At 51.2% G+C, this 25,068-nt stretch overlaps 12 protein-coding genes across 12 annotated transcripts; 7 read left to right on the top strand and 5 right to left on the bottom strand.

Moving 5' to 3' along the window:
* Positions 1-186: 186 nt before the first annotated feature.
* BDP55DRAFT_396815 (uncharacterized protein) lies at positions 187-1,323 on the top strand. The gene is made up of 2 exons (XM_060567245.1): positions 187-1,221; positions 1,273-1,323. Exon 1 carries the CDS (start codon positions 289-291, stop codon positions 1,045-1,047), a length of 759 nt encoding a protein of 252 aa, XP_060423330.1. The 5' UTR covers positions 187-288; the 3' UTR covers positions 1,048-1,221; positions 1,273-1,323.
* Positions 1,324-2,192: 869 nt separating this feature from the next.
* BDP55DRAFT_682601 (uncharacterized protein) lies at positions 2,193-3,118 on the bottom strand. Its single transcript, XM_060576272.1, has one exon. It carries the CDS (start codon positions 2,649-2,651, stop codon positions 2,358-2,360), a length of 294 nt encoding a protein of 97 aa, XP_060423329.1. The 5' UTR covers positions 2,652-3,118; the 3' UTR covers positions 2,193-2,357.
* Positions 3,119-3,878: 760 nt separating this feature from the next.
* On the top strand, positions 3,879-4,400 carry BDP55DRAFT_637786 (uncharacterized protein; the record flags this gene model as incomplete). Its single annotated transcript, XM_060573033.1, has 1 exon — positions 3,879-4,400. One exon carries the CDS (start codon positions 3,879-3,881, stop codon positions 4,398-4,400), a length of 522 nt encoding a protein of 173 aa, XP_060423328.1.
* Positions 4,401-6,009: 1,609 nt separating this feature from the next.
* Positions 6,010-6,900, top strand: BDP55DRAFT_682596 (uncharacterized protein; the record flags this gene model as incomplete). Its single annotated transcript, XM_060576271.1, has 1 exon — positions 6,010-6,900. A coding segment is annotated over exon 1 (494 nt), but the record flags the coding sequence as incomplete, so codon positions are not given.
* Positions 6,850-7,353, bottom strand: BDP55DRAFT_637784 (uncharacterized protein; the record flags this gene model as incomplete). The annotated part of the gene is made up of 1 exon (XM_060573032.1): positions 6,850-7,353. The coding sequence occupies one exon, from the start codon at positions 7,351-7,353 to the stop codon at positions 6,850-6,852; it is 504 nt and encodes a 167-aa protein (XP_060423326.1).
* Positions 7,354-9,368: 2,015 nt separating this feature from the next.
* Positions 9,369-11,368, bottom strand: BDP55DRAFT_758720 (uncharacterized protein; the record flags this gene model as incomplete). Its single annotated transcript, XM_060580810.1, has 2 exons — positions 10,445-11,368; positions 9,369-10,409 (listed from the first exon to the last, which is right to left on the bottom strand). The coding sequence occupies exons 1-2, from the start codon at positions 10,991-10,993 to the stop codon at positions 9,369-9,371; spliced, it is 1,590 nt and encodes a 529-aa protein (XP_060423325.1). The 5' UTR covers positions 10,994-11,368.
* Positions 11,369-13,367: 1,999 nt separating this feature from the next.
* On the top strand, positions 13,368-13,922 carry BDP55DRAFT_758716 (uncharacterized protein; the record flags this gene model as incomplete). Its single annotated transcript, XM_060580809.1, has 1 exon — positions 13,368-13,922. The coding sequence occupies exon 1, from the start codon at positions 13,506-13,508 to the stop codon at positions 13,920-13,922; it is 417 nt and encodes a 138-aa protein (XP_060423324.1). The 5' UTR covers positions 13,368-13,505.
* A 2,589-nt stretch (positions 13,923-16,511) lies between these two features.
* Positions 16,512-17,454, top strand: BDP55DRAFT_682584 (uncharacterized protein; the record flags this gene model as incomplete). The annotated part of the gene is made up of 2 exons (XM_060576270.1): positions 16,512-16,845; positions 16,914-17,454. Coding segments are annotated over exons 1-2 (760 nt in total), but the record flags the coding sequence as incomplete, so codon positions are not given.
* Positions 17,455-18,965: 1,511 nt separating this feature from the next.
* BDP55DRAFT_682581 (uncharacterized protein) lies at positions 18,966-19,769 on the bottom strand (the record flags this gene model as incomplete). The annotated part of the gene is made up of 2 exons (XM_060576269.1): positions 18,966-19,664; positions 19,689-19,769. 2 exons carry the CDS (start codon positions 19,767-19,769, stop codon positions 18,966-18,968), a joined length of 780 nt encoding a protein of 259 aa, XP_060423322.1.
* On the top strand, positions 19,616-21,520 carry BDP55DRAFT_758705 (uncharacterized protein; the record flags this gene model as incomplete). Its single annotated transcript, XM_060580808.1, has 4 exons — positions 19,616-20,850; positions 20,896-21,234; positions 21,282-21,371; positions 21,431-21,520. Exons 1-4 carry the CDS (start codon positions 20,068-20,070, stop codon positions 21,518-21,520), a joined length of 1,302 nt encoding a protein of 433 aa, XP_060423321.1. The 5' UTR covers positions 19,616-20,067.
* Positions 21,521-22,749: 1,229 nt separating this feature from the next.
* Positions 22,750-23,861, top strand: BDP55DRAFT_637778 (uncharacterized protein; the record flags this gene model as incomplete). Its single annotated transcript, XM_060573031.1, has 4 exons — positions 22,750-22,912; positions 23,007-23,430; positions 23,479-23,574; positions 23,621-23,861. The coding sequence occupies 4 exons, from the start codon at positions 22,750-22,752 to the stop codon at positions 23,859-23,861; spliced, it is 924 nt and encodes a 307-aa protein (XP_060423320.1).
* A 518-nt stretch (positions 23,862-24,379) lies between these two features.
* BDP55DRAFT_682576 (uncharacterized protein) lies at positions 24,380-24,810 on the bottom strand. Its single transcript, XM_060576268.1, is given in 5 exon segments — positions 24,380-24,467; positions 24,478-24,587; positions 24,600-24,602; positions 24,615-24,618; positions 24,648-24,810. 4 exon segments carry the CDS (start codon positions 24,736-24,738, stop codon positions 24,491-24,493), a joined length of 195 nt encoding a protein of 64 aa, XP_060423319.1. The 5' UTR covers positions 24,739-24,810; the 3' UTR covers positions 24,380-24,467; positions 24,478-24,490.
* Positions 24,811-25,068: the final 258 nt, after the last annotated feature.

Raw genomic sequence — 25,068 nt, 5'->3', positions numbered from 1 at the left:
AGATGATCTACCGTACATTTTTTTAATTCTGCAGCGGCGGAGTCATCGTTTCGGAATGTGCGGTCTTTGGAAAACATCGCGGTTGGTCCAGGCCGACAGAGATGTGGTCTGATGTCGTTGGTTCAGTGAGCCATAGGAAGTGGATCTCAGTGTGCTGTGAACCCTGTTGCTGAGGTCCAGGTCCGGGGCCAGGCAAGCACCCTGACATCTGTTGAGCTTCATCGTTGTTATCACATTTGTCCTCGACGGCAAGATCACCGCTACAAGCAATTTCTCGAGTCGTGGGCTATGATGCTGAGTGTTGCGCAAACGATCTCCCCTGCCGAGCCAAGATTCCTTCGCCCGTATTCCACTGCCAAATTTCGAGACATCCTGGGCCGTACGACTTATTCTTGCGTTCAAGGACCATGTTCAATATTGCTGCGATGGTGGTTCAGTGTGCCGTACTTTGCCTCCAACATGGCAGTGGAGTACCTGTATGAACACCCAAGGTATGTCGGAAAGGACAAGTTACCAGAAAATAGGTACAATCCTCTCGATTTGGCCGAGTGGAAGACATCTGCACGGCGATTACGATCTACAAGTCCGCCATTCCGCTCCGGTGACAGGGTTGACCGCGAGACCTCCAGGCTGGGAGCGAGACCGAAACATCATCCAGACCACTTGCGACATGGCCAACAGTTTTCGATCTCTACCGATTGCGATGATCGCCGCCCGACTGCAAATGCAAAAAAGAGCAACCCTGCCGTCTGGTCGCCGGACTTCCGCCAACGGCAGACATGGGATGGACGAGTCCAAGTCGGTTGCGCCTCAATAACTAAAAGGCCATTGCGCCCGACATCGTCCACCATCACCTCGTTCTTGACGACTTTCCCACACTCATCGCCTCCGCCGTCGAGAGTTCTCTTGCCCCTCCAGCTCTCTGCTTCAGACGAACATGTCCCAACCACCGCCCCGGCCATCGCGCAGGCCGGCGAGTCACTTGTCACATGCAGAAACCCTTACCTATCAACAACCCGCTGCCATAGGCTCTTGGAGGTCAGCTGAGGCCTTTCCAGGGTCTCCCAAACATGGTTCGCAATATCTCCGCAGTAGCCCAGCGGCCACAGATGCTCAGTCCGCCATCCCACATCTGCAGCAGTCGCCTCCGTCACCTGGAACGATCGACATCGACAGCTTGCTGGCCAAGTTGCAAGACCCAGCAACAGAGCCGTCTTCAAGGCAAGTTATGGGTGCCCACCTCAGGCCTGGTGCATGGCTAACCGGAAACAGCCCTCTCGAGAACCTCACGCTGTCTGGCGCACAGCCAAGTTCGCTCTCGTAAGCACAGCCGCAAGCGGTGGAACAACGCACTCATGGGAAATAGGCCTCCATCACAGAACGAGCAGAGCTGCTGAAAAAAGCTCTTTGCAGACTCGAGAAGGCCCACCAATCCCAAAAAGCCCAGAATGACTACCTGAACGAGCAGTGAGTGATCGTTCCCTAGTAGGCAACTAGTCCATATTCTGACCATGTTAGACTCGGGCGTATCACGGACGATGTGAGGAAAATCAGCAAAATCATAGACCCATCGAGACCGCCTTTCCCATCCGGCGGGGTCAGTTTTGGGGATGGAAGCCGATGATGGGCGGCAGTCTAGGTCCGAAGCTCTTGGACGGATGGCGGCAGTTTGTCGCGATGTGATTTTGACCGAGCAAGGCCTGCGTCAACGCACCAGAGCTTGTACTAGATACGTTCACATCCCTCATTGACTGAGTAGTCAAAAGGTGGCCATCTTTCTGTGTGCTTACGATAGGCTTAGTGATCTTCGCATCCATCCTTTGGTTGGCGCAAATCCTCAGCCTACATAAGACCCGCGGGAAGAAGAGCGATAGCGCTTAGCTGATGATTCATGTCGGCACGAAGGTTGCGTTCATGATCAGATTGCGGCCAGAGTGGTGTTGATTTCTGCTAGAGAAAATGTCAAAACTTGGCGATGTTGCTGAGTCTTACTGTATTACGACGTCGTCAGATATATTCAAAGAGACCCATTTTCGAGGATGGCTAGGAAGCCCCCGTATCGTGTAATACCGACCGTGCCGGACCCATACCATAAGCTCGAACGAGCATCCCTTAGAAGGCCATCATGTGGCTGCTCTTGAATTGCTTGAAAAGCTTCGATTCGGACATATGCCGTTTGCCAATGAAGCGTTGGACAACACTATGGTATGAAAGTTAACACGAAAACCCGGCACCTCCACAAGGCGCTGCACTTCAGCCGGTTCCGGCGTCTTGATCTCTTCAACTATTCCGACTCGAGGCATTTTTCTCTATGGCGGTGTGGTCCCTTATCTTACAACGGCCATCGGTTAGTCGGGTCATGTTGCCAGCGAACCCTTCGGGCCTGACGAGCCTCGCAATGCCCTCAATGCTTTCTTACGGCCGCCCTGAGATTTCCAATACCCTTCCAGAATGTCGTTATCAGCGTCCCGTATAGTCGCTTCGGGCTCACACGAAGATTTGGGAGATTCAACCCAGATGACTTCTAAGTAGATCCTGCTACCGAGCCCTCTTGTGTGAGATAGGATCTCGAATACGTGCCTTAACTCTCGATCTACCATGGCCCCCTCCCGTCCGCCCTCCAGAGAGTCCCAGTAGGCAAACAAACTCATCTTATGATGTTTCTGGACCTCGATCTCCGGCTCCCAGCTTTCTGCTCCTCCCTGTGAAGCGCGGGGCTTCTTGGTAAGCAATCCGCGCTTGACTTCTTGTGTATACTTAACAAGCTTCTGCGCTGATGGACTGGAATCACATCATCAAATTGCACGCAATCGACAAAGTGGCATGAACAGTCTCGGGACGCGCATCCAACGAGCCCCCATCGCCTGTCACCATTACGCTGGTTGCTTCGCCGGAAGGGGTCATTGTGTCATAATTAAAAAGAAGGAGGAGACAAGACGTTGACAAGATGATGCGGACCAATGACTCCTGCTACGCAAATTGATTACAGTACTGTTACCATTGCAAGCTCGTCCGGGCGCGTCGAGATTGCGACATCGACAAACGAGGACAAGATGGAAAGAATCGCTGTGGACATGGTGCCTTGACGGTCGACCTCGAGACTTGCAGCCCGCGAGTCATGCATGCCCTGGAGTGACGGCGCTGACTTTCTGAGTAGGCCTAGCGCCCCCGTAACAGAGTGTTCAACCCGAATGAGCAGGCGTTCATTTGGCGGCTAACCTTGCAGAGCTAACTAGCCGCAGGCCTCCCGGAACTCGCAGGTAGTAATGGTAGGGTCCTGGACGGATACCGTAATTTCATTTGGCAACAGAAGAAGTAAGAATTGCATTCCCTGCTAGTCCGACTCGAGTTCTGAACTCGGATGCAAGGGAAATGAAATCACCGCGATTTAAAAATTACGGAGTTCCCTCTTCAGCTCGTCTTGCGAGTTCTCCGTCAAGCTATGATAAAGACAAGAGCTCTTGGACTTGGAGGTAATGTTCACTCCAGCAGCACTGCATCACCACGGTCTGTCCTAGATGCCACTGGCCCCTTTCTGTTGCCATGAGCACGTGCAACAATTTTTTATCTCCCGAAAAGAGGGGATGTTTGGTCTAAAGGCGACACAGTCAGTATTGAGTGGTCGACTGCCTCGACGAGCTACGACACTGCCATAATCGGACTCGTTCTTAACAACGCCGACGATGGATTCTCCCAAGTCATAGTCGGTTGGTGCTCCCCATATCCGATAGGCTACTGCATGCTGCGAATTGCTGACACTTCTCCTGACTTCAGACGAGCTTGAACTGGTTTACAACACCACCGCTTGGATGCCGAACCTAGTTCCCTGCACACCCATTCTTGGAGAGGGGCTGACCAGATACACACCTGGGTCGGATATGTACTACAACTGGACTCTCCCGGAAGATCTCGACGTTACGGACTCCAGTCATGTCATCTCTTACTTCAACCGCTCAATCGACGCGGCCAACCAGAACTTATTTAGTAGTTCCGTTTTCTCCATCCGAGGATACCAATCTAGTCTCACAACGACAAGCGCTCAGTCCGCAGCCACGTCTACGCCAATGCCGACCACGACGTCTGCTACACCAGTCACTACTTCTTCCAAGAGTCCGTCCTTTTCGACTGCCGCTAAGATAGGAGTTAGTATCGGCGTTTGCTTAACCCTCTTACTCTTATCCGCGGGAGCTTATATTTTCCTGCGACGCAGACGTCGTGGGTGCGGCACATCGGGCACCTGCGTTGAGGGGAAGAGAGGGTTCGAAAAACCAGAGCTGGATTCTGCAGATACTCAACATCGCGTCGAACTACATGCAGAAGCCCGCGGCCATTGTTCACCCGAAATCGCACGTGGCACCGAATGGCGTTTGGAAAAAGAGCCTGCAGAGCTTCCAACTTGATGCGTTACCGGAACATCGCTGGAACTTATTGCGATGGAGATTTGATATTCCTTGACAGGCGAGCATGGTTTAGCGGTGATGACATTGTTCAGCATAACATGACGCTAGATTCCGTGAACACACACCATTTGTCCCCAGGCACGAGTCGGTATCGTCTCGCGAAGTCTTCTATTTCTTCCTACACCTTCGTCACCGTTCTGTCGGTGACAGGATGTCTAGGTTTCGGGGGCAATCTTCTCCTTGCGGCGCTGTACTAGATGCGGGTGATGACCCGCGGCAAGCCGTCATCTCGGTCGAACTTGATGCTAACGACCAGGCGAGTGATGTCTCTCAAATAGTTTGATACTTGTGAGCGACCAGGCCTCACAACGACGGGATGTCCTTGGTAAGTCTACTTCCAGCGTCACGAAGGAAATATAGTGGGAAATACAGCTGTCAAGTCAACACTGCGTTGTCTGTCGTGCTTGCCGATGACGCCTGGTGCATCCCGGGACGCGACTGGAGAGGTTTGCCGCCACGATTCCCGTGCACGAACGTGCCAGAATGTCCTATTTTGCAGTAGATCGCGGATCGCGGTTTCGTTCACCGAAGCGTCGCGTTGCAGGCTTGTTCATGGAGACGGATCGCTGCGAGTAGCCTTCATTGCATGCCGGCCACGCTTTTACTGTATGGTCCACGTCTGCCACTGAGAGGTGATTTCGCTCGGTCCTCATACTGGAAGCACCATCTGCTAGACGGGGAAAGCAGGTGGAGTTCGTCCTGCATATATTTTTACCTAAAAAGCGCACGCTGCTTAGACGACGTGCTCTCCAACGATCCGGCCACCTTACAGGGGCTTGTACCCAAGCCGGTGCCATCGATTCTGTCGTAGTGATCATCGAACACTAGAAATGGCTAGAAAGGAACCGACAAGGCTAGGCCATGATGGGAAGTTATTGTTGAAAGCCGGGGCCTGGCGAGTGACATGCAGTGCTTCTCGTTGGTGCCTCCAGAGCCGTCAAACTACATGGATTCACAATGGCGTATTGCGATTTCCAGGCGGAACTGCCAGGGCAACGTACCCAGAAAGTCAGCGTTAGTTCTGCGCACGCTGGCGCCCAGAAATCGTTGTCATTTGTGAACCTTTTTGCGAACAAGGATTGCAATCAAGCATAGCGCCCCTCTCAACGAAAACCAGAAGTTTCCCTACGAAGTGACAATTGGCTCGTGGCGTGGCCCACTTTAGCGAATACAACGATGTAGCTGCCCTGGCATTTGCGTCGTCACAGCCCAAGCAGTTGGACCAGCAAGCACCGCTGAGCGATGTTTCTTTCGGTGTGTACATCGGACCGCAAAAGGTCGTTTTAAGGGTCTGTACATCAGAAGATCTAATTTCTGTTTCGGGCGCAGAAGCATCCATAGATCCACATACGCATGCCCAGGACTGGAGTCCTGTGGATTGTAAGCATGTATCTGCTCACTCATCCTCGCCTCAAGCATCTTTACTTCGAACCCTGTCAGTGGAGGGACTAATGACTGGAACAAAATGTGATTCATTAGCAAAGTTGAATCGTCTCCATCCATCGGGATATGTACGCATGTATCTGTTTTATGTATAAGAAAAGCCACAAGCTCCTTAAACAGCAGCGTCGGCGCATGCTTCACCGCCTCACCTTCAAGACCCATCTCGGCGCCCATCGTATCACGTCCAACTTCGGTCACAGTATCCACACCAGTCTCCGACTAGCAGCCCAACGAAAGATGAGATCAACGACAGTCGACCACAACAGCGGATACACAGCACGTACGGATGAATGGCAAGTGAAGAGAATTCAGGGACACAGCGATTTCGATGGCGCAATTTACTACCACGTGGCTTGGAAACCAACCTGGGAACCAGAAGACCGACCCCAGCACATGTTACCAGTTTTAGTCGATTGGAACGAACTCCATGGCTATTCCAATTCCAGAAGATTACCGTTACGTCGATACGACCCCACTTTGGAGCACTGGTCGGGGGAGGTCACCGGGCGAAAGGAGGTCGACAGCATGACTTTCTACAAAATCAAGTGGCAAGTGACTACGGAGCCGGCGGCCAATCTAGAGAATGCCCACAGCCTTGTGAAGAAGTACTGGGATGATCTGGATAGTCTACAGCTTGGGAACAGAGGGGGCATGAAGATGACGGCGAGGAGATGTGATTGCGGGAATGGGTTGCTGTCGCGAGATCACGTAAATCAACATAAGAATATCTGCTGTGATCATTAGAGATCGTTGGAATATGTTACGTGAGATTCGTCTTCGTGACGAGACTTAGATCACTCAGCGAAATTGGTAGCGTTTCTTAATGGACCTCACTATGTGATATGAAAGATGGAATAATAGCTTCACGCAGATCGCTACATCCAAGGTGCAACAAGGTTACAGCAACAATCTATTGCAGGCAGACTTTCCAATCCATTTGCCTTCATCAACTTTGCCGGACTCGCTTCAAAACAGCATCGTACTCTTCCAGGTGCCTCTTCTTCGGGTTTAGGCTCTCGCTCTGCGTCACCTCCTCTGCTCCAAACCGCGGTTCAGCTGCGTCCCCTACCGCGGTCATTGCCAACGCCATCAATGGAGCTAAAGCGTCGCCCTCTAGGCTCGCACCATCGCCGCCGTGTGCTTGACCGTATGTCTCCTGCAAAGTATTCTCGAACGTGCCGCCTGTGAAGCTTGACCGCAGGTCTATGATAGAACCCGACATCTTGCGTCTAGACTCCTGCAGCGACATTGAAAACGCCGCTGGCGACACAGTATTGCATGAGAGTTCCATAGGAGACATTTCGAACTCCAGACGACTAATGCGCTCGGCTTGCGCGTTGATGGTGTGACGCTCCGTTTCGATGCGTGCTTCGAGATGTTGGGAGTTTTGTGAAGTTGCTGAAGCTGCGCATCTTTGGAGGCGGCATAATCGCGCCAACGCGAGATGCATGCTGTCATTTCGTGGATGATGATCGCGACGAGCCTTGCGGTAAGGTTGTCGGGTCTGCCGTGTACTGGTGGCTGGGGTACTTCCATGTTGATCTTGGTTCTTTTCGGTACTGTTCCTTGATTCATCACCTGGACTGTCTCAACGACGTTATTACAAGGAAAGCAATGTCATCGGAGCAACTAAATAGTTCGGCAAACATCGAATCGACCGTTTTGATATGATCGTTAGTGGGCACAAAGCTGGCGATGAGGGGTGTCCGCCATACGCAGCCACAACAAGCTCTTGCTTAAAGAGGCAGACCCGGCTTCTACTCGACCCTCTCCCAAAACTGACTGCAGTACAGTATTGTAAGTGAATGCAAACTGACGTATCATGGCCTAAGAGAAGGAAAGTAGGGGGAAGCCAGAAGTGCATTTCAGCAGAATGAGTTTCAGGGAAACCTCCACACTGTCTGGTCCTCATGAAAGGAGAATGTCGCCTGGAGCTCATCCTCATTATGGCATAAATTTATGCGACGCACATCCATACGGTACCTCATAAGTTAGGGCTACAGTACCATGAAACAAATGTATCGCTCGCATTCATTCGAGCAAGGTTACGGATATAATAGACACCAGCAAGCGGGCCAGTGGTTTCTGTTTGCGTACGGCTCAGCTTGGTGATCCCCGACGAATCATGTGTATGGTGTTTCTCCAAGCTGAAGAGTCAGCAAGACTCGGTCGGATCTCGCCGTCAAAGGACCGCTTTTACCATTGAAAGAACTGTTTTTTGGTAAGTCCGTTCTCTCAAGCATAATGTGGCAGATTGCTGTTGGTTCAGGTGTTCAGCGTGCGCCCTTGCGGTTCTTAGTACCCGGGGCATGCATTCTTCAAGGTTCCCGCGGCGATCCATCGCTCCCTCGATTCGAAGCACAGAGCGTAATCAAGGAGCCATCGAATAGGTCCTGGAAACGCCACGCGGGTCTCTCTGATGATTGGTCTACCGATCAATGACAGCCTTCGGGTGTCACTTTAACTCGGCTGAGCTGTCTGGCTTTCACGAAAGTCTGCCAAGACTTGAACAGTATAAAAACACAGCCGTCGCTCAGGTTGCTGGCCTTTGATCTGGTTGTGATTTCGGAATCTTCCTTGAACCATCCCAGCGTCTATCAGCCCGTCGCAGACGTACTTCTTCCGACATATTTGTTAACCACCACGCCTACGAAAGTTGCACCCACAATGACGAGTCTCCGCTCGAAGAGTCCAAATACTGTCACCTTGGTCGACAAAATCAAGGCTTTTTTCAAAGAGATCGCTGTTCGGCTGACGTTCATATGTGCATTGAAGTTATGGCCACCCTTATCCAAAAATATTTCTAACGTTTAGCACATTTGTCTCTTTCAAGAAAGTCATAGGTGCCTTGAGATTTAAAAGGGCCGGCACTGGCGAACTTGATGAAGGCCAGGTCCACATTCAGGACGAACCTCCCTGGTGGGAACTGCAAAAACCGCCGCCTGCGGGACTTACCCCTAGAGGCACGGCCAGCAGCTTTGTTTAAGACAGCGGCATGTCTACATCGTCTCCCAGCTATACAGCAGTCTAGTCTTCGTTTGCCGTTCAAAACTCTTGGAAATCACGTGAGAGACGCTACTACTAACAGCAATGAACGGGCGGACGAGGCATCTCGCGTGGTGTAAGATGTGGTCGCGTGCCGATGAATGGGAAAACATCGGTATCCCCTTATTCATTGAGGTTCAATCACCGTTCGGTTTCGCACGCATACTGCCAAATAAACGAGTTGAGATGGATGAGCTTTATCTTTGTACCAAAGTGCACGAATAACTCGTAGTCGACATAGACCAGAATGCGATGTCATTAGTCACAGCTCGTCTCCAGGTCACCGCGTCTCTGAATTCACCGCAGGAAGTCACAGTTTGTTACAGTGTTGACGATAGAGTTTGACACATTATAGGCATTCAGAGTAGATAAATGAAAGTTCCCGTCAGCCAGGCTACGATAATCGAAGCTATTCTGCTCCTACGACACGATGAAGTCCGTCCAGTCACGCAGAAACCGGTCACACAACTGTCTCCATGGCTGGACCCCACCCAGATAGACCAGTGGCTCGACTCTCTTGCGCGGGACGTTCGCGCCGGTCCACCACGCGGTGCTATCACGAAAAAGGGTTGACTCAAAGGCCTTTGCTACGAGACCTTTCCAAAATTCACAAGACTCCTCCGAGGGCTCGATGGAATACACATGATCCTGGCTCATCCGCTTTAGGAGCCTTACCACCCAGTCAACCTGGAGCTCAATGAAAGGCGGCGCGTTGGTCTGCGTCGTCGGCCCTTGCGGCCCATACAGCATAAATGCATTGGGCATACCGGGGATCATCATGCCAAGGTACGTGCTGATGCCGCTTTTCCAAGCATCCTCCAGCCGGACGCCATTCTTGTCATGGATTTTCATGTCCAGCAGGCTACCTGTGACGCCGTCGTAGCCGGTAGCCATGATGACAACGTCCAAGTCGTGGTGTGTAGCGTCATTAGAGCTCCCGGTGAGAATCCCTTGCCGGTCAAAGGACTGGATCGGCGTCTCCTTGAGGTTCACCGCTTTGACATTCGGTTGGTCCAGCGCCTCGTAGTAGTTCTTCTCAAGGTTGACGCGTGTTGATCCGAACCATTCAAACTGCTGCAAAGGCGCGACGATGTTCATCTTCTTGGGGTCCGTCATCCGACTTCGCGTTTTTCGAACCCAGAAATCGTACAAGCATGCGTTGGCCTTCTTGTCAAACACGATATCGCGATAGTTCGACTGCGTGAGGCCGAGGCCACCCCTGTTCCATAACCGCTCGAACAGGTCGTTTCGTTCGGTCTCTGTCGCGCAGCGCAGCCAGTCAGAATTCTGATTGTATGGGAGGGCCGAAGACGAGCCGAACTTGGCCTTTGCGAATATGGCATCGTAATAGTGTTTCATCTCCTCTGACTCTCGGTACGACAGCTGTCTCTGATGCATCGGAACCGCGATACAAGGGTTTCGAACGAAAACCGTCAGCTCGCAGTCGAGTGGTGCAAGCTCCTGCGCATTTGCAGACCGGACGCGCCCTGACCGACGATGCCAATCTTCTTGCCCGTCAGCGAGAGATTGTCGGGCCAAGCGGACGGGTGTATGATAGGCCCATCGAACAGGTCTTGGTTTGGGAAAGGTGGCATGTACGGCTTGTTCATCGAGCCGCATGCGAATATCGCATACTTGGACGTCGCACGTAGCCCCTTGGTCGTCCTGAACTGCCAGCGCCCGGCCTCGGTGTCGTACTTCGCCTCGTCTGCTTGAGCGTCGAAAATGGTGTCCTGACGCAGACCCAGCGTTGCATCGACGTGTCGAAAGTACTTGCGGATTTCCTCGCAACCAGGAAACCGTTCCGTGAAGTGGAAATCAGCCCAGACTCTGGGCAAGCTGAACTGGTAGGCGGGCGTGTCGGAATCAACCCTGGCACCGGGATACCGATTGAAATGCCAGACGCCGCCGAAGTCGTCTCCGCGTTCAAGAATCTTGGCAGAGAATCCTGCCTCCCGAATTTTGAATAAAGCGTAACAACCACTGAAACCTGCGCCAATAACGATGACGTCTGCTTCGAGCGTGTTTACCTTCTGTCCCTCCATTGCAATAGGAAATCTGAAAGGGAAAACTTCGTGTGGCCGATGATCTAATGGTCGCAGATTCTCGAGCGGTAATGAGGCCGGATGAACGTGAAGATGTAGTCCAATACGGTAGCAGGATCACGGCATCGACTGCGTCATTTAAGCTTGTCGGTCTCCTGCTTTCGCGTGATACTCGGCGGAGGAGTAGCCATCATGTAGTATGCTACGAACAAAAGTCGTTTGGATCCCCCGTGCTGAGCATTCATGACAATATCGTCACTGGGGCGTTTCGTCTAGGAACGCTTCACCAGGGCTTGTAGGTAGTTGCGATGGTCGTATGTGCCGCTGAGGTGCAATTCCCATCCTATCGGTTGATTTGGTGTGTCCGTACGTCCAAAACGCACATGTCATTTCTGGAGTATCCTTGCTCATGACGGGGTACATAGTTGGAAGGGTCTAGAACACGCCACATTCAATACTTGCTCTCAAGCCACTTTGACAGGTCAGTTTGTAGCCACGGGCCAGAAAGAGGAGGATCTATTTCCTCGGGTAGTGGGGCAACTGCGCTCAGACCAGCACAGCAAAGTGATGGACCCTGGAGCCAATTTCGACTGGAAAGCGCCGATGGACATCGTTGGGAGCGTTTCTGTAACGTTCTAGAATCTGTCATTCCAAGTGGAGCCTCGGACCGTGTCTGCTTCCATGGACGTCGATGTGGATAAGGAAGTCAACGTATGAAGCGGCGCATTGTCTTAGCCACAAGTGCCGCCGATTGGCCGGCTTGGCCTGTAGCAACACATCACAACGAGGTTCACTATGCACAGTACACTAACCAAATTTTTGCACGATCAATCGCGCAGAATCAGCACTCTTCATGTGCCGTACTCAGCCAGAATTTTACCTGCATCTATTTTCAGAGGAAGCTTCGCAGTAGCCAGCCATGCCTCGAGGCACTTGATATGTACGCCTCGAGACGGAACATCAGTGAAAAGGTTCGCTAGTATTCACAATTTTGTCGTGACTATACAAACACTACTGCACGAGGGGCAAACTCGAAGTACACGGCGGACTCTTTGTCAAAGGCCGAGTTTCGTTGTTCCTGAACATCTCTTCAATTTACTGACAGGACCTTCTTGAGCTGAGACGACGCGTACGACAAGCAAAAGAATCTGAGACTTTCTGCTTCTGCCCCAAGCGAAAAGAGAAACCATCTGGTATGGGCCGTTCACGGTACGCTTCTGATCTAGCTCCTTCCACATACTTGAAGTCTGACTTCGTCCCAGCCAAAAGAGGCAGAAGAAGGGCAATCCTGGCATGTCCGTTCAGCACGAGCCAATCACGCCTGGAGCCACGTTCAGCTGGGTGACGCATGGCAGACTCATTACGGAGCTCGTCAATGGTAAAATGGTGTGCTATTTCTCGGCGGAGGATGGTCGTGTGGTGGGCGTCTATCTTGGTGTTTGGAGTTGCCCGCCTGTTTTCCAGTGGTCGCCCAATTGAACGTCTGCATGCGGTTGATTGGCTCACATCACGAGAAAGAGTTCTTTGTTATCGATCGTTCTAGAGCCGCATTGCAATACTTTCGGTTTTTGGATGCCACGTCAAAGGCAGACAAGAACATGGCTATGAATCTGCTTGGGGATGTGCAACAGTCCGTATAGCCTCTCTTTGAGCTTTATTAAAATACACTCATTATTGCAAGGCGCACATTTCTTGATTACATGTCGCCATCCCCCTTCTAGGTTCCAGGCTTTGGCAAGATGAGCATGCTACATGGCAAAGCTTTTTGCTTGACTACATCCGTGCCATAGTGGCCTCAACCCTCGCAGACTGATGCTGAATGGGAGGAATCATGATTTCGACATCATGGCTGAAGTTTTTTGCGATGCTTTGTCTGCTTTGTCCGCTTTGTGTAAACTGTGACACCCGAAGCCCGGCTCGAATCTGGTTTAATCTCCAAGTCTCTAAGACTAATCACCTGGCTTGACAACAATGTTGTGTTGACGGGATAAAACGTGCTCTCTGGGCGAAACGGTGAAGGACGACTTTGTATAACATCGTTGTTCGCAAGTTTGTTCGCTTCTTCCAGCCTTAGTTGAAACAGAGCAGGTCCGGGAAACCTCCGTGGATATGCTGGTGATGTAGACTTTGAGAATACACTTGCGGGAGAAAGCAAAACGTTTGCATACGCACATGCATCGACAAGTGCTTGCTCTTCCTGCATAATAAGGGGATCTGGCGGAGACGATGGTGTCATTTTCCGAAGTTGCAAGGTTGAGAATACGAAGGTTTTCTAGGCCTCATGGTGCCGGAACTATTTATGCTCAACATTGCCGGTTACATCAGCCATATTTGACAGCAACCTCATCAGGTTCAACTCTCAAGGTATATTAGCACTTGTAGTTAGCCAGTAGTAAGCCTACAGCCAGTTTTGGCGTCATGTCATGATTGCTATAAATAATATGAGGGTTCATGAGCTCCTTTGCAACCTCCTCGTGTATACACTGAACTAAGCCACACACAGAACGTCACCATGGAGATCTGGGCGTTTGCCAATCTGTACACTGCTGCGCCTACAGTCGGTACCGTTCAGCCGCCCTCAAGTACGGTGACTGAGCTTCCTCAAATATGCACTTGTACCATGGAGGCGGATGCGTTAACTTCGACTGCAATCCATACAACTGCACTTCCGGACAGACTGGAATCCACCCATCGATCCTGGAACGCTACTTTCACCCACAATACATCGAGCATCGGCACCGCGCTCAGTCTCGTGACGACGACGTCTGGTGGTGATGTTCAACCATCGTGGACCTACTATAGGCCGACGGTGCACACGACCGCGGCGATCCCCGTCAGCGCAACCGATTCACATGGCGCCGGCTGTGACCACCTTGCAGCCCTTTTTGTCTTCTTTCTTGGTGTATACCTATGGGATCGGCTGCATTAGATCCACTCGGCGCTTTCTAGCAACAACGATTACCAAAAACTCACGCAAGAGGGGGAAGTGGTTAATACTGTGTACGGTGGACGCGTCCTTTGGCTTAGTCCTAATTAAAGGTGCGAGGTCTTCGCTCTTGGTGCCTAAATTATTATGCCTTCCTATATAAAACTCCCTCACCCCTAAGGGACCAGATCTCAAGGGCAAGCCTTGGGGGAATACAGGCTCTCGAAATGCACCGAATCAAATGGACAGATCAACTTGTAGAATGGCGCGCAGCGAAGTCAGACATCAAGTAGTATTCAGAAATTGCCTGCTTATTTGTACGTAAGTGAAAGAATTGATGGATTTCTCTCTATTTTGTCCTAGCAGAACTTGTTACTGACACTCCAAACCCAAGCTTCTCCTCTGTCGCGGCTCAGCCCACCACCGTATGGTCCAAGACCATCGCTTACGATGTTGTGTCGCTCTCGTGCATCCGGAAATGAGCCTGTGCTGTGACGCGCGTTGTTAGAAGGCGTAAATATAAGACTTCCATTCAAACGGACCTCATCGTTTTCTACCTCGACTTTGGGCGGGGAGGTGGCTTCGGAACGCCCGTGGTATCGTACGCTCCGCGGCCTTGATCTGCGTTCGTCTCGGGATTGTGGGCGGTAGCCATTTCTTGTTTATCGTGAGGCTTTGTTTTGCTTTGTAGGTGTTGACGATTGTTCGCCGAGATCTTGTGTCGTCAGTTTCGTGGTCTTTATACGTGTTCGCCTCGACCCTTTACCCCTATTTGGTGCCAACGTTGAAATATTCATTGACCCCTTGCAAATTTGGTAGACCCGTTATGACAAGATTCAACAACGCTGAGATCCGTCAACCCATGCGTGATCCTGGTCAACCTATGGTTAAATTGCCATTGCCCCTGAGGGTCATCGTTCGGCTAGTCTCTTTGAGGGACCAAGTATTTCTAAACGGGCCACCTTAGTCGTGATGAACACGTCTACTAAAACGTAGTCATGTCATGATCGGGTGGATATGGAAGACAGAGAGCCTGAACGCCAGCCCGTGTCGAATGCCTTCGCTGTACACATTGTGCAATAATGAGCCTATGCGACGAGATGCTGCTGAACGGAATCGGTCAAAGCCGAGCGACTTTGTAGCCTGTTTTCTGTCTCTTGTCTCAGTTATCATGAACATGACTATCTTCTCATGTTGTTCTTTGCTATCCCGCAGAAGAACCCAAGACACCCAGTCTGCTGGCTCCGAATTCGTGACAATTTCATTCATGTAATGCACTGATCTCAGCTCTTGCGAGCTCGAGTCTCGGAGGGGACATGCCGAGCATTGACTTCGTCGAGGTTCTCTCTGGCACTACAAAAAGGCAGGGGCGGTGCTTCGCGTCAATGTATTTTACTCGTGTGACATGATGGTTTGATATTGCGATGGCCATTGGGAGTCGAGGGTTGACTCCAAGATGGAACCGCTTGCGATCTAATTCCAAACCATTCGTGTGGACTCACCCAAGTCCAACCTATACACGTCGTGGGTGTTTTGTGATAGCGCTGAAAGATCACTTTCACTGGCGCCGCTGGACTTGGTCTCTGGTTGGAGTATTCTGCATCTTCGTTTTATCGCAAACTCAGCAACTTTTGGTTGTTCTGCGTGATGTGGCTAGCAAATCTTGGCGAACGGTAAGTACTACACTCGCTTCGAGCTGACCCCGCCTCTACTCTCCCGAATCAATTAGTTACTTCCGAGTTGTCTTAGTCGCAGGATTGATCGTGGCAAGAGCTGTTGGCTGATTTATGGTCCCGTAAAGTCAGCCACTTGGCAGGGTGTTTTTCTTCTTCCTCTTGCCGCCTTATTGTCCGCAAGGTTCGTCAGCGACTGGGACGTGCTAGCTTCTAGAATTGTAAGGCCGGACAAACATTTCGTAGGCTAGTTGTTGGGGTGAAGTGTTTATGCCAGGAGCAAATTGGTAATGAGACGCTATGCAGAGCTTCCACATTGTGCCACGTCGCTTCTCGGCAACTATGCAAACACCCATAAACATCCGAAATCAATCAACCATCAAATCTGAACACCCGAAAGTCAATTTTGGCTTCATACGTGGGACGCATCCAGGTACAGCTATTTTAGCATTCCCAGTAAACGCCCTGGACATCATCAAACATGGCAACTTCGAAGTTTGCGCGTTGCCGCTTGTGCCTCTGCCGGGGAAGATCGCCGGAAAGATCATAAATCAACTGTGGTACCGATTTCTTTGTTCACCATGACCAGATTCCTGGGTCGGATGCGGCTGCATAGTGCTGTGGCGGGCTTACCAGCGTTTGGCCTTTTTCGATGTGGTATGATCTGGCCACCGCGCCGCATCACGATATGTCTTTTGAATGTTTTCTCGATTGAAGTCCACATGTGAGCCGGCTAATCAAAGTCGACTAATCCAAAATGACTGGTCGCCCCACAGGGGCCAGCAAGATACATTGCTAGCTGCTCGAATTGTATGAGGAAGAGTAGACGTTGGTCGAAGACCAACAAAGAGCCGCGGTGTACGAATCACAAGATGTCAAATTGGCTCACTTCAGAGCCCAACACAAAGCCTGCAATGGCCTCTATTCCATATCGTCGTACTTGAGGGCAACAGAATCCCATCCCAATAGCTATTCCCGGGCAATATAATACATTAGATCACATTCGGATTGTAGATCACTCAAGTCGCAACACCATGGCCCCCATGTCGTCGGACAAGATCGTCTTCACATACGACAAAAAGGCCAAAGAGAAGGTCCGAAAATGTGGGGCAAGCGGGAAACGAAAGGCCGTGCAGCTGGGCGAGGGAGCCCAGGTGTTCTCGGCCGTCATCCATTTCAATCCGACTTACGGTCAATTAGATGGAGCCGTCCACGTACCGGACGGCCAAAGCATTCCCGACGTGAATCGTTTTGTAGGTCTTGGCAGAGAAGCCTTCTGCTGTTGGAATGAATGGCTTGAACTGACGTGCATCCGAACCAGCTGGCGGAACTCGTCGATGGGATGCACGGTTGTGGACGCCGACGCCGGGTTTCACGCCGTCGACGAAAGAGGTTAACGTCCGAACCTGGTCAAAGTCCGGCGGAGATCGGCGACAGCATCGAAGTGGGGGAGGTCGGAAGCAACCTGCGGGGAACGCCCGATACCGTGGGAGACGAAGACGCAACGGCGAAGGAAGTCACAAGTGGGGAAGCGGATGCCCCATACGAAGTCGAGGCCGATGACGGCGGCGCCGCTGTTTTTTGCGGCACCGTGTCGGGCTTCCAGCAAGACGAGGCTGATGTAGGCGAACCCCCCAGCAACCCAGCAAAACATGAACAACGGACGGATTTAGCACCACTCAACCACGATGTCGAGGGCATTATGGGGGACTTTATCATGAGCGACGCTGACACTGCTGGTTCGATCAACGCGGTTGAAGGAGGTTCCTTCCTCGGGCTACCTGAGATCGACTTGCGCGACCTCTTCGAGATGGAAGCTTGCGCTTCTAAGTTTCTGCCAGTTGATGACAGCGAGCTGGGTAAACAAGGACAGTCGAGCGATGCCATTCCTGATCAGGAAAGGTCGGAAGTGGAGACATCGGGCGAAACGCGGGAGAGCACGGCGGCAGCTGGAAGGGGAGCCTTCAGCCATCAGACGAAAGTTCAACAGACGCGAACAATTGCTGCCGCACGTGCTTACCGACCTGACAGGAGTTCTTTCAAAATTCACCGGTTCTTTTGTCGCGTTTCTCAGCGGATCCGGCAGGCAAGATATGGAGGGGAACTGCACACGGAACATGTCTAATAGACAATGCGAGGTGTCAAAGCTGTTTAGGGAGATCCTGGCGACGGCGTCATGCAGAGATCAAAGTGTGGGGCCGCTATGTACGTAGGGTGGCTTATGCGGTTCTGAGTTCGCCGAGACCCACTTACCTAATGGGAGAAAATCCGTACAACTCTAGACCAGAGTTGTGATGATCGTGTTTATGAACCCAAAGCTAAGCAGATAAGGTTGGGGCAAAGGCACTAAGTAATCTTAGTTGGGAAAATCTCAAGCAAGCAACGTCAATTGTTTCATACTCTTGTTGCCTGCTCCTACATTCAAGGTAGCTCAGATGTTCTCTTGTGCATTTCAATCAGCATGAGCGTCCATCCCGGAAGAGTCCCCGATTCGTCAACCTTCGAGATGACAGGCTCCTTGTTCCCGAGCATACGTCGTGCCAGCGACAGGTCGGTGCTCTCGCAGATAGCCTGGGCCGCACGGCCGCTGCCACCGCCGACGTCGACTAGTAGTACACGGTCGGCGACTGACAGTTTCGATGCATTGGCGATTCACGAAAAATCATATACGCCGATGATGGGCGCCAACGGTCCAACGCTGTCATTGCCCGCATGAATGACTCCTTCTTACTCTGGTCGTTGTAGATGTTCCACATTCATTATTCATCATGCCCTTAGTAAACGTGAGAGGAGTAGCCTGGTGGGCTTCGTACGCTTTCTTCTTAGCATGGCATCTTCCGGTCATATCTCGGATGGCCATGTCAACTTGAGTTTTGAATGCATTGAGGGACCTCTAGTAGGCTAGCCTTGTCCCCAAACTTTGTTGATAATTACCTGTCACGTAACAGGGATCAGAATCGCAACCCACGAAATCCCCTTCATGTGCTATATCACGTGTATATCACTTCCAACTCGTATGTAGACCTTTTTCTTTTGCCTTTTTCCACTTTGATAGATTAAGCCACTTTACCACACTCCGTATTCCCATTGCTGCGTGCCATGACTCGTGGCAATAACCGTCCTATGGTTTGTGTATTGCAGGAACGCGACAGCATCTCACTTATAGTCGCAGTCAAGCATCCTCGATGTTCCAGGATGGTTCTTGCTTGATAGCAGAACTACATTCGGCAGTGTTTACATTTGAGTTTTTATATGAGGAACAAAACTATCAAGCTCTACAGGCTACCGCGTCATTTCTTTTGCAACAGTTGTGCTTTCCTTGTGGTTCTTGATCCGATCCGTGTACGTTTGCAAATTTTCGATAGCAGACTTCCTACCACAGGTTACATCTGGGCCTGAAAGATTTCGCTTTAACAACAAACATTCTCCTACGTTTGAATTCGAATTCCGGACCCATATTGAAGCTACTGACTCCACACTCGTACACATACTGTAGAATTTCCTCTTGCGACATTGGAAACCAGGGCGCGAAAGAAAGTGTTCCAAGCCTCGCAAAGGTTGGCTCGAACTCGTTGTACTGAATGAATGGCTCGAAAGCGGGTTGAAAACGCCCGTCCGATGCAAAGAGCTGGGCAATCGAGGTGTCTAGTTCCCAAAGAGAAGCATGAGTCGCTTTGAACGGAAGCAAAGACCAAACTTTGTTGTCGATGGTTACTTCCTGGTCGTGAAATCCGTTCTGCAAAAGAAAAGCAACAAGCTTGTCGCGACCTAACAGAAGAGCAAGCTTAAAAGCTGACAGCAGCTCTGTACCTCGGAATAAGCAGTCCCGTCGGGATTCAAAGACATCAGTACCGCAATGACCGAGGAAGCAATCGTACGGCAGTCTCCTTTCAAAATCCGCCCCCACCTGCTGAGTTCTTTGAAGTACACATAGTGAAACAGAGTCGTCTTCGCACTCGGAAATCGCCCAGGCAACACAACGAGGAACGGGCGATTGAAAGTCTCGCTGGTAAAGTAGTGGCGTACAGGTGATCCGAAATAGCTTGCTATACAGCGCTAGTGTTCGGAGGGTCTAATCATCGCAGTATGCCATTACCATGGCAAGGATCTCCGGCGGCAAGTAGATGGAGTGGGAGGGTGTCTGAGAGGGCGTAAGTTCACTGAGGATTGCTGACATGGCGTGACTCCGGTCTCTCTCAGCAGCACGATCAAGACCAGGGCTTCCTCTTCATTTTCCCTGCCTGCGCGATCTACATCTCGCTCTAGCCAGGGACCAGTTCTGGTGATCGTGCGTGCTATGTAGGACCCTAGTAGCTACCCTTTGTAACCCGGGCGCTGAATGTAGACCCACCGCTTGTCTACGTTTATTGACTGGAGACTTATGTAACCCTTGAGAGCACAGCTGAGGTTTATCAGCAAAACAACTAAACTTCCATTCCTGATCACCTCTTCTGTGGTTCCATGTTCTTGCTGCCATGGCCACTTTTTGCGTCACACCACGATGTGGTCTGTGCAGATTTAAGCTTTACGACGGAGAGCTTATCATCACCGGTGAGCCTGATTCAACTTCCTGCCATTGCTTCTCTGACTTGCCAACAGTGACGAAGGCTGGCCAGAGTTCCGAGGCGATGGTATATGAGCAATTGATGGTCGATTCACAAACGTCACGGTATCTGAAATGTGTTGGAGACTGCTCACAACAGGCCGGAAGAACAACCGGCTGCCATGTTGAATGTGTCAATCAGACGACTCCTTGGCCTCTCATGGAGGCCATTGAGGTGTTGACATTTAGGTATGAGCCAACGGATCACAAGAATGATAAAAGGAAAGCCTGGCTGCACCAAAAGCTCTCTGCCTTCTTAGACATCGTTCTACCTCGACTGCCCCGTGAGCTAAGGATTAACATCGCTGGCATGTGTCTTCGGAGCTACGCAGTAGCACGCGCCAAAGCCCTCGGCGCTGTGCCCAGTGGAGAGTCCTCACTGCAAGTCTCATCTAGGATCTGGGATCACTTTACGACTTTTGAAGGCAAGTTGTACTTGTCGTCGCTGAGCAAACGCAACGATGATTACCACGGCCAGCTCATGTATGTGCCCAAATCCACGTCGGCCGTCACGACCATTTATCTTAGGGAGGATCATTTTGGTGTCAGGATGATGTCATTTCGCGATTTCACCCCGGACGTCGGCAAGTGCCGAGACATTTGGTGGCGAACATCGGACCTTGGGAGTTCGCCCACGCTTGTGGTTCAGAATAAGGTAGTTTCTTCAGCTTCCTCCTTGGATACCACTAACATCAACCAGGGCCCGAAACTATGCTGTCTCGTTCCAAAAGGTGCAAAGCACCGGACAAATGTGCTATGGGCTATTCCACCATCTAAAGTACCTCGTTTAATTCAACTTGAGAGGTCGCTTGAGGCAATTAGAATGTCTGCGGTAGTGTGCAACGACCCAAGCGTAATTGCATATTCCGTCCACTGGGACGTGCGAATCATGTCGATCCATGCCCATATCCTGAAGGAGGGGCTTTCGATGTATCACAATCGAGACAAGGGTATTTGGCTCTTCTTCCCATTGTACCGCAACGAGAAAATAGCCGAAGTCTACATTCGTGGTACAGAAAGGCTAGATTTAGCATTGATTGTAAGTGATGTCGTCCGTGAAGAAACTTTATGCTGACATATGCTTAGTTCAGAACAAGCCGAGGTCGAGTTCTGATCTTTGGTCCGCATCTGACCATGGAGCTACGACTTGATCTAATCGACACACTGCCACACGACGTAGAAGCCGAATCTTCACGGAAAGATCGCCTGTCGGTATACGTAACATAGCTTTCGAGAGTCCAAATCCAGAGAGGGCGTTGAGCCGATCTATCCCCCTTCCTCAGCCAACGTATGAGATCCCGAGATCAACATTACAAACACCTTAATTCTACTCAACAGCTTCTTTGGATGGCGTGGAGGAAATACTACCTTGTGAGCGCAGAATGGGTGTGCGGACCAGCATTATCGGCCTTCTTCTTCACTATCTCGACGGTCATAAGGCATCCCTAGGTCAGGTTCGTCTTGATTGTTTAGGTGCACCAATCAGACTTGATGGATGCGTCAGCGTCGGGTGTGTAATCTCGGCTGACAGGTATGGTATGTCCGTCCTCTCCCTTGAACTATCACCCTTTGCCCAAGATGAAAATATTCATTTGGTCAGCCTGTGTTGTCGGGATTCAGTAGATTGGTGGTACTCATATCACTACTCCAAGGTTTACCCCAGGGAAGGGTGAGTCAGTTGCTTTGACAGTGGAGGTTGTTCATGCCGCCAAGGGATTCTTTGCGCGTCTCTAGAGCTTGTGCAATTAGGAAGTAAGGATAGTTCTCGAATGGCGGGACTTCAGGATACACATCTTTCTACAGAAATGATCTCCAAATGTGGCAAAGGTTAAGGACCTCCAGCAGTCGTCCGGCCTCGCTCTCGTCACCGACGTCGCCCAGTGCGCCGTCGCTGTTGGACCGTTTGCCGTTGGCAGCGCGACCACGTGTCTGGCAGTAGGGTCCATCACGGCGGTCACGCAAGGCACTAGCATCTTCCAGTGCCTGGAGCTCGCCTTTGGTCTCGGAACGGGCGTCGTCACCATCACCGACCCTGCCTACTGCCCAATCACGATGGTCCTCGGGCCAGGACAGCTTGCACTGGAAACCCTAACGGAGCCCTTGGTCTCAACCTTCAGCGAAGCGCCCATGGCGGTAGTCACTGCCACTCAAGAATGATGGAACCAAGCGCCGAATCCAATTCGATATGTGGTAATAACCCGATAGTGCCGCACAATACGAGTGCTAGGCACAGAAACAGGCCTGCGAACCATGTAGTATGGTTTCATCGGGCTGGTAAATGCAACAATACGAGAACACAGCTACATACGGCCGTTGAGACATGTCAACTACGTTCATAGTCCGAGGAGGCAAGGGCTACAGGGCGGGCTTCGAGAACTGGACAGCAGTCATTGCGTAAGTGAGACATACATTATGGCCAGCTCTATCAAACTATGGACCAGTAGGGTTGACCAGGGGTTCTGGGGAAGCCTGTATAAGAGCTACCGGTATCTCAACCCTTTCCACGGCCGACTCGTGCCCGTTTGCTCACGACAACCGCCATCACTTTCCGACAATGGACGAATCAACGGCATACGGTATTGATTTTCGAACCAGTCAGCCGTGGCTATCGCCGACGATCAGCCTGAGTTTTGGCATCGGTGGTATCACCGCCCTTCTGACTTTGGTTGCCCGTTTGGTCATGAGGCGTTCTGAGGCGGGGGTGAAGCTTGATGACTGTGAGTAGAACAACAGAGACGATGCACACGAGGCACTAGGTTTTCTCCGTGGTCACTCAATCCATATTCATCAGTACGTGTTGATCCACGATAGCGAGAATCGCTTACATGTTGAGAGTGGTGGCACGTTCGCCTCGCCTGGACTTGATATACATGGCAGAGGTAGCACGTCTATTGAGCCATGGTTTTGCGGAAACATCTATCGCTTTGCTCTACCTGCACATATCTCCCCTCAAGCGGCAGACGCACGCAGGAAGGGTCAAAATTGTGGTCATCATCATCTACACTGTCTTCATCTTGGGGCTGCTCATCCGCCGTGCCTCTGGTGACGGCTTTACCGAGCCCATACGTCCGAACGAGGGCACTGCCCACTCTCCTCAACTCCCCATGGCAGCTACTGTAGCGGGCATCATCACGGGCCTGATACTGGTTCTCCTGCCTGTTCTGGATATATCTCGTCTTCACATGAAGCCGATAGTAAAACTCAGAGCGCTCCTTCTCTGGTGTACCCCCATAGTGTATGACCCCCGATGGCGACTTCGGGCAAGCAACTAACACCCTCACAGAGGAATTGTTGTCTCCTCTGTCCGTCGATTTTTCATTGCAAGTCTTTCAAGCAGTTCCGATCTTGCCATGCATGCTGCTGTGGCCATGGTACTCATGTGAGTAACCTTGCGAAGTGTCATAGTCTGGACTAACGCGACGCAGGTTCGCTGAGGTGAACCTAACCGTCATTTGTGGTGATTTTCCAGCGACGTGTCAGGTCATCCAAAAGATCAAGAACAAGGCCTCTTCCGAGACCATGACGGGCTTGAGAAGTAGAGTAGGAGGTGGATCGAGCCATGCACCGGGAGAGTTCGACGAACATCCGCTACCTTCACCGTGGACCGAAGACGATGATGACAGTAGCCAACGAGGGATACTACCGACAAATCTCTTCACAGTCTAGGACGCTTTTGATGTACCTGCTCAGCTCACCATCACGATCGACGAACAGCGAGTGGCCAGGAGGGAAGCGCCGGTGGTGAAACTAGAAGAAAGTCGCTGTATCTAGTCTTGCAGGTCGTGACTGCATAATTGTCAGGTCGCGATGAGTGCGCGGGGTCCACCCCGCGCATACGCAGCCTTAGCCCCGCTAGTGCGCACACAACTCGCGACCGCCGCAGAGAATAAGGAAAGGCAGGTTTTAGCATCAGCACCTACAAGGACCTAGCTAGGAACTCGCAGCTTATTCGCCTATCACTCCGTACAGACATCGAGACCGACAAAGACCTTCTGTTTCTCCCGAGTCTCGTTTCCTGTATAGTCACAATGTGGGCATCGAGATATGTAATTGAGATCGGTCGTCTATTGGAAGTGGGAAATAGGTATGAAGCTCGTATTGACATAGCGGGTGCGAGTAAGTATTTGCTTCCCAAGACTGAGGCTTTTCTTCACCCTTACGATCATCGGTGGATTTATGGAGTGTGGCGATCCATGTAGAGGCAGTTCGCCGTACGTTTGTCCCCCTCGAGCCTTTTTCCCGCAATCTCTTTGACCTGTCCGTTACACTGACTTTCTATGATATGCTAGATGCTATCAGATTTGAACTTTGGAGACAGGGCAGTACCCGCAGCGTGCGTGGTCACAGTTCTGACAGCATTCGGAGCGAATCGGCTTGCCGTTGGCTCCACACTTGCACTTTGTACCAGTAAGCATCATTCAGTAAACTAGATACGTTAGAGCAACTTAACACATGACCATAGATAGACCTGCTTTCTTTTAGGCCCCCATGAATCAACTGTTGCCATACTCCCCGCTATGCTGGTAGGATCATCAACGCCCATGGGTGGTGTGTCTTCGCTCATAGATCGATTGGGACTCGAGGGAGATGACTCATAATAGATTCTGTCGGAGAACGAGTCGCGAAAGAAATCGCGGCGGGCTTCATAGAACGGGTATGCTAAGGCAAGCAGGTATTGTCTCGAGAACGGGAAGAAAGACTGAGTCGAGTTCCATGCCCGTCGTGTAGAGCAAGAGTCAGTCGCAAGACGTTCTACCACCCACTGTAGAGGACCGTTTCTAATCACACCAATGAGATAAAGCTCAGAGACACAGACTTGAGAGTTCTTACACTAGCTGTGATGTTTCAGCAAATAGCGCCGTTCGAGGCCTTG

The sequence above is a fragment of the Colletotrichum godetiae genome (assembly GCF_030913485.1).
Source record: "Colletotrichum godetiae strain CBS 193.32 chromosome Unknown BDP55scaffold_72, whole genome shotgun sequence".
Classification (NCBI taxonomy): Eukaryota; Fungi; Ascomycota; class Sordariomycetes; order Glomerellales; family Glomerellaceae; genus Colletotrichum; species Colletotrichum godetiae.
This window is presented reverse-complemented; position numbering and strand designations above follow the sequence as displayed.